The following is a 9,034-nucleotide window of genomic DNA, read 5'->3' as shown; positions in this document are numbered from 1 at the left end:
TAGACAGGGTTGCATCCAGGTGGGCCTTGAAGATCTCCAGAGAAGGAGACTCCACAACCTCTCTGGGCAACCTGGTCCAGGGCTCCGTCACTCTCACAGGGAAGAAATTCCCCCTCACGTTCAGGCGGAATTTCCTGTTCTTCAGTTTCTGCCCATTGCCTCTTCTCCTGTCACACGGGACAACTGAAGAGAGTTTGTCCCCATCCCCTTGACACCCTCCCTTCAGGCACTTGTACACATTGATAAGATCCCTCCTCAGTCTTCTCTTCCCCAGGCTGAACAGGCCCAGCTCTCGCAGCCGTTCCTCACAGGGCAGGTGCTCCAGCCCTCCGATCATCTTTGTAGCCCTGCGCTGGACCCTCTCCTTAGCTCCATGTCTCTCCTGTACTGGGGAGCCCAGAACTGGACACAGCACTCGAGATGAGGCCTCCCCAGGGCTGAGTAGAGGGGCAGGATCACCTCCTTCCACCTGCTGGCAACACTCTTCCCAATGGACCCCAGGAGACCATTGGCCTTCTTGGCCAGAAGGGCACATTGCTGGCTCATGGTCAACTTGTCATCCACCAGCACTCCCAGGTCCTTCTCTGCAGTGCTGCTCTCCAGAAGGTCAGCCCCCAGCCTGTACTGGTGCACAGGGTTATTTCTCCCTAGGTGCAGGACTCTGGACTTGTGCTTGTTGAACCTCAGGAGGTTCCTCTCTGCCCAGCTCTCCAGCCTGCCCAGGTCTCTCTCAAGGCCAGCACAGCCCTTGGGTGTATCAACCACAAGGCAGGTGGGGCTGCAGCCCCTGGTCACCCCCCTCCACCTGCGGCCAGCTGCGCTCGCTCCACAAGGACGCCGGAGCGCCTGACTCCCCAGCATGCCCATTTTCTCCAGGGAGAAGTCCCCGCTGGCAAGGACTGCCTCTTTCTCTAACGTTTCTGGGAGYGGGATTGCCCCATTCGTTCCCAAATCCCCGGGTCTGACCTGAGTGGCCTCCCCGTGCCGAGACGTCCCCAGCTGCGGGCTGGCAGAGGGGCTCTGCAGCGTTTAGAAACTGCTCCTTCTGATTCTATTTTTTCCTGTTTTTAAGGCCCCACCCTAATAGCACCCCGAGGAGGGGGGGGGGGAAATCAGCTTCCTTGCTTGGAAATTTATTTCCGTAACATTTTGGGCTGAAAGTCGTTACTGGTTTGAACCCTTGCCCGTGCAGSTGCGTGGCCGGGCAGCACCGCGGCGGCGGTGCGGGGCTCGTGGGCCGCGAGCTCACACGGGGCAGCGGCCGGTTGCCGTCGTTTGGCAGCGCCACGCGGGACTGAAGGCTCTTTGCTTCAGCAGACTAGCGTCTCCCCACCTGCGGCTCGATGTTCTCTACAAATATTTTTGCTTTTGCATGAGCTAGGAGAGGAAATAACCAGACTGGGCCACGCCGGGGTCSACGCTAGCCGTCACTGTATTTGTCGCGCGGCTCTGACAGCCGTCGGATGTGCAAAGCAGAGGGTGCACTGCCCTGGGCTCCCGAGCCGCGTCGCTGCGYGCTGCGTGGGGCAGAGCAGGCGCGGGGCTGTCTCGCGGGGCTGGGGACAAGTGGAAATTAAGGTGTGATTCGGTTGCGTAAACATGTCAGGCACTGAACCGTCTCTGCGGTGGCAGCACCTCTCCTGGGAATGGAAAGCAGCCGGCTGGCTCCGGGGGGCTGGAAACTCCGGGGTGCGCGTGTCGAGCACGGGAGGGATCCCCGCCGCCCGGGGAAGGGCGCCTCCGGCCGAGCCGCCGGCACAGCCCTGGCGCCAGCCAGGGCGCCCAGCAGAAACCGTCTCCCCTCACCCCGTCGCTTCTTCCTGTTGCCTCTTGCGCAGCCTCGAGGTGATGGGCTTTTCCTAGGATCAGGCCCCCGGGAGCTCCTCCGCTCCCTCTCCTCCTGCTCCAGCGTGGGGGACATTCTGCTGCCGCCCTGTGTGCCACCCACGCCATTTGCACGTTCGGCGGGGACATGTGGCTCCACCCAAGGTGCCAGCGCCGGACACGGGCCCGTCCGTGAACACCCTGGCGTTGCTGCCCCGTGGTGCGTGCTGGGTCATGTTTCTGGGCCCCGGCGGGTCTCGCGCGCCTTGGTTACGTTTGTAATGCCCCCGTAAGAGGCTTTGGGTGCTTGCTTGGAAGCAGATGACGAAGCTCAGCTGCTGTCCTCGGTGCAAAGCAGCGGCTGTCCCGGCACTGCTGAGCCGCGCCGGCAGCTAGCGTCGAAACCCCCGGCTGCACCTGGAGCGGGGAGCGGAGGGGACGCGGTGCGCTGGGCTCGGGGCCGTCGCGCAGCGCAGAGGTGCCGCTCGGCTGGCCGGCAGCGAGGCGGTTCGGGCAGCGGTGGAGCGGGGAGCGTGCCCGTGCCCCGAAGCACGCGCTGCCCACGCTTTCCRGGGCTGCTTTCAGCACGTCGTGCCGCCTTTTGCAGGCGTCCCGCGCCCACCGATGCCGCTGCCCCTCCGGCTCGAGCGCCGGCGCCTGGCGAGCAAGCGTGCATGCTCCCGGGGCTGCAAAAACGCCTGGCAGGGAGGGACGCGAAGGCAAGGGCTGCCGCTGTTGGCCGTGGGGGCGGCAGCTCRGCGAGGGGCGCAGGAGCCCTCGGAGCCACCCGGGCAGCCGCGGCTTGGCGGCAGGCAGGCGGCGGAGGGCACCTTCACGGSCCGTCCTCGCAGGAGGGAGACCAGCTCTGCAGGCTCTTCCCTTCCTGGTCGTGATCGCGCCTGAAGACGTTCCTGCCCACCCTGCGGGGAAGCGGAGAGCTGCGGCGCGGCGGCCGGCGGGCGCCTGCCGTCCCCGGGGAGCGGAGGGGCCGGGGGGGGGTCCCAGCAGCAGGCGCCCCCTCCCTACCTCGTGGCTTTCCAGTCGTCCTCCCAGGACCCCACGGCCTCGCGCAGCAGCCAGGTGGTGGCCAGCGTCTCCTGCCCGCCCGCGTCCACGAAGCACTGCCCCACGAAGACGGCGGTGGCGTCTGCGGGGACCGGGAGCGGGAGGACGGGGTCCCCGCGCACCCCACGCACTGACGTCCGGGTGCCGGGTCCCATCCCTCCGCCCCACACAACGACTCCTCCCCAGTTCCCGACCGGCCCCCTTCGCTCGGGCGCCCGGCGCCCTTTGCACGAAGCCGACTTTGGTCTCCGGCGTGGATGCTGGGGCCGTCCCTACCCCGTCCCCGTCCCCGCAAGGCCCAGCACCTACTGGAGAACCTCTCCCAGCGCACGGTGAAGCCGAAGGTGGGCCAGGCCAGCTCGCCGAGGTCCTGCTGGGCGCCCGTCAGCGGCGACACGCGGACGCAGCCGCCGGCCAGGCTCACCCGCGTGAGGTATTTGCCCTGGAAGCTGCCGTCGTCCCGCACCGCCGAGATCTCCATCAGCGACTCCAGGTTGTTCCTCCAGAGCCCGCTCAGCTCGCACTGCAAGGGGCGCAGACGCGGGCCCTGCCACGGGCTGCCCTCGTGCCGCCGCCGGGCGCACCGCGCCGGCACCGCGGCTCTGCCTGCTGCTCCGGGGAGGCGAGGCGGCAGCCCGCCACGGGCACGTGCTCCCGACGCGGGAGCAAACTGGTGCATGGGGGGAGGCCGTTCCCGCTGCCCGTTTCGCCCGCCTCACCTCCCAAGCCCGCGCTTCGCGCTGCCAGAGCTCTGCTGCCCGCACCCCTCGGCCCGGCTGGAAAGGGCATGAAAGAGAGGAGCCCCCCCGGCCGCCCGCACCGCATCCCCAGGGCGAGCGCCCGCACCGGCCCCTACCTGCCTCCCGGCCGGGCTGGMGCCCATCACCGTGGCCAGGGCCAGCAGCAGGGCGAGCGCGCCGCTCCCCATGGCCGCGGGGCCGCCTGCGCCCCGGCCCGCGCCCCGGCCCCCTTTATAGCCCCGCGGCCGCRCGCTGTAACCGGAGCCCCCGGGGCGGCCGGGAGCCGGCTGGCGGTGGCAGGGCGCCCGGGGAAACGCGAGGCGAGYGGCAGGTCTGGGTGACCCGGGCAGCGCCGGGGCGCGCRGGGCMGGGGCGGCTATAGATAGACGGGGCCGGCGGTGGCGGCGCAGCCCGTAGCCCGGCGGCGGAGGGGGGAGAGGGGCCACGGGAGCACTCACACCACCCCCGCCATCCCGGCGCCGCCGCTGTCGCCCAGACGCGGCCATGCTGGGGTGCAGAGCCCCCAGCGACYGTTCTGGCCACACGTGAAAAACGCCCCTTTCCGCCCGGGATTTGGTCCTGGTGATGGTCCTGATGGGGAAGTTTCTGCTGCTGGAAGTGGCTCGCGTTCTCTGCGGAGCAGGAGGTGCCCGTCCGGACCGGAGAGGCTGGCAGCAATGGTGCCCATGTGGCAGGAGCTGCACAGCCTGCAGGGAACTGCACAGAGCAGCTGTTTGGGGCACCTCGCCTGATCCCGATGAGGGCACCACTGCAAGGACCTTCGCAACGGGGACTCCCGTCACCATCTGGACAGCCACCGCCGTCCTGCTTGAGAGACTTGAGACCCCCATATGAGCATCACCCTATGCTAAGAAGATCTCATACTATGCCAGGAAGAGCCCAATAAATTATTATTATTATTAGATGATCTCCCTGCGAGTGTCTGGGCGATGCAGACACACAAGCAGCACGAGCATCGTTGGCGCTGCCCGGCGGTGATAACATGGTCAGGAGGACGCGCGCAGTACAAGCGGCAGCTGCCCTGTGCGCAGCAGTGGCAGCACGGAGATGGGGCACCTCTGAGCTGGCCTTCAAGCAGCGCAGCCACAACGGTGAAATGCTGCAGGAGACTTAAGAACCCCATAGTATGGAGGGCAGCATAAATGTACTCCCTTCTGAGAGGCTGTAAAAGAACTGGAAAAGCTGGTAATATTTATGGATGGAAGAGGGCAACGTGAAGAAAACAACATTATTTAAGAAGCAGGAGATGCATCCAAAAGAGAAAAAAACAAAGGGTAAACAATCTGTAAATCCACAACAAGGCGGGCCAAAACAGGTGGAAAAACTTGCTTGCGCCATCAGTGCTATTAACAGAGCCTTTCCAAGGCCCTCAGCTCAGGAAACCCCCGGGAGCAGCAGGAGGCAGCAGCTCACAAGGCAGGTCCYGCCGGCGGCCCAGCGCCAGGGGCTGCTGGAGAGCTCCGGCCCTCGGCGACGGGATCASTCGGGGCCGGGCAGCTCGAAGAATGGTCTCAGTTTCAGATTTGACTTTTGTGAAAAATCGGCTGCTCTGGCAAGGGGTAGGCAGCTCAGGAAAGGTAGACATTCTCCCGGAAGCAGCTGTTGCTACAGCAAGGCGTTCCTGCTGCCCATTTCCAGTAAATCACATTAATTCCTTGAAGCAGAGTTGCAGGGCTGGACCTCATGTGCTTCCCCGGCACAGTGCTGCGCAGCCCTTGCCGCTCGCTGGGAGAGGAGGACATGTCGCTGGGCTCTGCACATGCTCGCCAAGGACACGGGGCAGCTGCCGGGCAGGTCGTTTGCGAAAGCGCCCCCGGGGTTACTGTCATGACATGCGTCCCGGTCCGTGCGGAGACCCAGCCCCAACTTGGGCAGCCCCAGCTCCCTTCATGCAGGATGTCCCGTCCCGTCCCCCCGCCCGTGCTGTACAGAGCCGCTCGAAGCCGCTCCGCTTGGCGGCAGGCTGAGGCAGCCCACGCTCGGAGGTGCTGCTTGTGTGCTGCCGAAATCTGCACCACCCCAGCCTGTCACAAACCAAAACGTGAGTTTTGGACCAAAAGGGAATGAGAATGTTGTAAATGCTGAAATCCCAGCGTGTTAAGCTCAGGGCTGCAGTTTGGAAGTGGTTTGAGGGAACCTGGTGAGATGCTCAGAGATGGTGCTGTAGCGCATATCACGGCTCCTGTTCAGGTCTGAGAGCAGATAGAGCAGGCTGAAAAACAGTAGAGCCGGACGACCTAGCAGTCAGGGCAGACTGGAAGGAGGAGAGATCAAAGCAGGAGAAGGGATGCCCCCTCCACTGCAGGTGGGATCCCCCAGAGCTGCTAAGACAGAGAACTTGACAACTCCAGGCAGGGCAAGCAAGAATTACCATTAGCTGGAGCCTAACAGTGTCCTGAACAGGAAACACCTTGTCATTAGCAACAAATCTATACTGAACAGAACCTGGAAATTTCTTGGGGCAGAAGGAGCACCTGGCAGGAGAAAGCAGAACGTGAGTGTGCACACGTAGAGGCCATCTGCTCCGCTGTGCCGGMTTCCCCAGGACCTTCCCTGTCCCTGTCTCCTGCACGGACTCGTCTCTCTTTGGCAGCCTGCAATGCTCTGCAATGGCTGCGAAGCCCATTGGGGCTGGACATGCTCGTCCCACTCCCACTGCCTGCAGCGGCGCTTTAGCTTGGCTTCCTGCTGTACATCAACAAAAGGCTCAATACCAGGTTTAAAGAGAAAAACCTTCATTTTATTGCTCCTTTGGAGCCTCTTTCCCCAAGAGCTCAGAGCAGAACATATACAAAAGAGAGAGCACATATCACAGGTGGTGAGTGCACCAGTGCCGTGCCAACAGACACCCAGGTTTGGAGGGACACCGTGTATGAGCCCAGCTAAGATGAGGGAGGCAAGTGCAGGGACTTGCAGACAGCCTGCGTATTGGGGCAGCCAGGCAGCAGGGTGCCTAATGCTGACAAGAGAAGGATTGGGCATCCCTGTGCCAGGTAGGTCATCTAGGGGCACCCCAGGGCAGGGATCACTCATAGGTCTGTTTTGGAGGTGACTGTGAAGGCATCCAAAAGATGCTACTAAGAATAGACTCATGTTGCATGTCCACAAGAGCTCTGACATAGAGGTGGTGATGGTATGTGTTGGACCACGTGGTGTGGCACAGCCCACATGAGCCCCTGGGAGAAGGGAACAAGGGACATGAAGGGGCAGCGCCTGAGTTCTCTGTAAGGAGATTATCAGAGAAAAGATTTGACTCTGTCATGCTTTCTCCAGACAGACGACAGCTGACATGAGGTACCAAAGTGTTCAGAGATGGTACAAGGTGCCATATCGGGATGGGGGTCACCCCTGACAAGCAAGGTTTGGAGGCAGTAAGCAGCTGTGCAAATCCTCTTGCTCTGAGCGCAGCAATTGCCTCACCTGAGACCCAAATTGCAGCTAGAGAAGAGCTGGGGCACACGGGCTGTTCCTGTCCTGGCTCCTGGACAGGAAGAAGCTTCTTGCTGAAGAAGTTTGAAGCAGCTTGTGCAGAGCTCCCACTGAGTTCCCGGTGGGGACATACATTGGCATACAGCTGACGCTACAGAGTGACTTGCCAGGTCCCTCTGGCCTGAGGCAGGGTGGGGAGCCAGCAAATACTAAGCTGTAAGAATCAGAAATGATAATCAAAGTAACAGATCCTTCATGGTAGGCGTTGCTGAGACCTTTGCCAAAGCACCTTTCCCTCCTAGGTTGGCAGAGACACCACTGGAGAGGCTTTTCCTTCTTCCTTGTCATTGATCCGAACGAAGACGTTGTGGCCAGTCCTGTGGAGAAGCATGAGCATGACAGACCCTATCAGTGCCCACCATGCAGATTGTCAAACACCCCTAGGGACAGGGATCCTATTGCTCACCTGGTGGCTTTCCAGTCATTATGGAGGGAGTCAACCTTCTCCCGCAGGAGCCAGGCTGTCTGCAGGACCTCCTGCTTCTTCTTGTCAACGAAGCACTGGCCCACAAAGACAGTAGTGGAGTCTGCAGGGAGCAGGCAAACGTCAGCCCCCACGGGGCTTGCCCAGCAAGAGGTGTCTCAGGATGTTTCATGCTGTCTGCAGGGTGCTTGGTGGACAGACAGATGCTGGTCCCCAAGCAATGGGGCCTCCCTGTGCTCCCCTCTCGACCACCGCCTACGTACCAGAAAATCTCTTCCAGTTGACGGTGAAGCCAAACGTGCATTGTCCATCGTCGTCCAAGTGCTGGGACCCGTGGAGTGGTGAAGGCTTGATCGGCTTTTCAGTGCTCGAGACAGCGGTGTGGTACACACCCTCGAAGTCGCCCTTGCTGTTCACACTGTACACATGCATCTTTGAGCCCAGGTCGTTCTTCCACCACCCGGTCAGGTTGCACTGCTGAGGGATGGAGCCAACGTGGTCCTTCAGGGCTGCCCCTGCGTGGGACTGGCCCTGCGCAGTGCCGCAGGGTCAGTCCCTGCCCACTCCCCCCCCCCCCAGACCTCCCCAGAGTTCCCAGCTGTGGGGCAGACACTGAAGTTACCTTGCCCCTTCCCATGGGCTGGTTCTGCTCATGGCCTGGGCCACTCTGGGCGTTTGCCTCCTTCATGCTGGACTTTTCCCCTTTGATGGTCTCAGCCGACTGAGAAAGTAGTTTTAAAAATAAATGAAACACCAAGTCAGGATTTTGGCAGCAGCAGCAGCATCTCTCAAGAGCTGGGGAGCCCGACAGTGCTGGGGGCGCAGGCGGGGGCATGAGCCGCTGTGCCTTCTGCTCAGGCACGACTTTGTAGGACAGCTGATTTACAAAGTCATTGCCATCTCAGGAGCATCAGGAGAGCCAAAAATTAAGTTAAGCCAAACGGACCCAAATGGCTGGTGGCCTCCGCTTAGGGAGCGCGTGAGCCTCGCTGCGGGGCACCCGCGCCACGCCGGTACACAGGGCGCCAGCGCCCTGGGGAGAGCCGTGCGGCTGTGCTGGGCGCCCCGCGAGGCCCAGGAGCCTGGCCGGCTGCTGCCGCGCACTATCCCACCCGCAAGGCTGCTGCCCCTGGTCAGCGCCGAAGCCCTCCGCAGCCCGGGGGGAGGAGAGGTCCCCAGGGCTCCCCGCTGGGGCAGGCGTTCCCACAGGTGCCCACAGGGGTTCCCACGCGTGCCCCCCCCACCAAAGCAGCAGGGGCTGGGATCTTCATGCACATCGCTCCCGGAGCAGGGGCTCCCCGCCGCACACTCCCCACCCGGGGCCGGCGCTCCCACGCGAGTCCCACCCGGGAGTGGGGCTCCCACGCGCGCTCCCACCTGGCTTCCCACGGCGGGCCCGAGCAGGGCTGCTCCGGCCAGGGCGGCTCCGGCGGGAGCGGCGAGGGCGCCGAGGAGGCGGTGGCAGCGGCTC

The 9,034-nt window shown here is 62.9% G+C and overlaps 2 protein-coding genes across 3 annotated transcripts in view; both read right to left on the bottom strand.

Moving 5' to 3' along the window:
- Positions 1-2,656: 2,656 nt before the first annotated feature.
- Positions 2,657-3,817, bottom strand: LOC146599918 (avidin-related protein 2-like). Its single transcript, XM_085326470.1, has 4 exons — positions 3,746-3,817; positions 3,199-3,412; positions 2,851-2,971; positions 2,657-2,744 (listed from the first exon to the last, which is right to left on the bottom strand). The coding sequence occupies exons 1-4, from the start codon at positions 3,815-3,817 to the stop codon at positions 2,657-2,659; spliced, it is 495 nt and encodes a 164-aa protein (XP_085182596.1).
- Positions 3,818-6,303: 2,486 nt separating this feature from the next.
- The window catches only part of LOC146599917 (avidin-like), a 3,726-nt gene continuing 995 nt past the window's right edge, over positions 6,304-9,034 (bottom strand). Inside the window, exons 1-5 of one of the 2 annotated variants that reach the window (XM_085326271.1) lie at positions 8,941-9,028; positions 8,186-8,284; positions 7,827-8,040; positions 7,546-7,666; positions 6,304-7,456 (exon numbers count right to left, since the gene is read on the bottom strand). In XM_085326271.1, coding sequence (XP_085182397.1) covers positions 7,378-7,456; positions 7,546-7,666; positions 7,827-8,040; positions 8,186-8,251 — 480 coding nt within the window. In that variant the 5' untranslated portion in view covers positions 8,252-8,284; positions 8,941-9,028 and the 3' untranslated portion in view covers positions 6,304-7,377. Of the gene's footprint in view, positions 7,457-7,545; positions 7,667-7,826; positions 8,041-8,185; positions 8,285-8,940; positions 9,029-9,034 lie in introns of those variants that run through there. The other variant, XM_085326270.1, reaches the window with a different exon arrangement.

Source organism: Rhea americana, unplaced genomic scaffold (assembly GCF_003343005.1).
Source record: "Rhea americana isolate MKP2758 unplaced genomic scaffold, rheAme1 scaffold_13, whole genome shotgun sequence".
NCBI lineage: Eukaryota > Metazoa > Chordata > Aves > Rheiformes > Rheidae > Rhea > Rhea americana.
The sequence above is the reverse complement of the archived record's forward strand: the minus strand, read 5'-3'. Positions and strand labels throughout refer to the sequence as shown.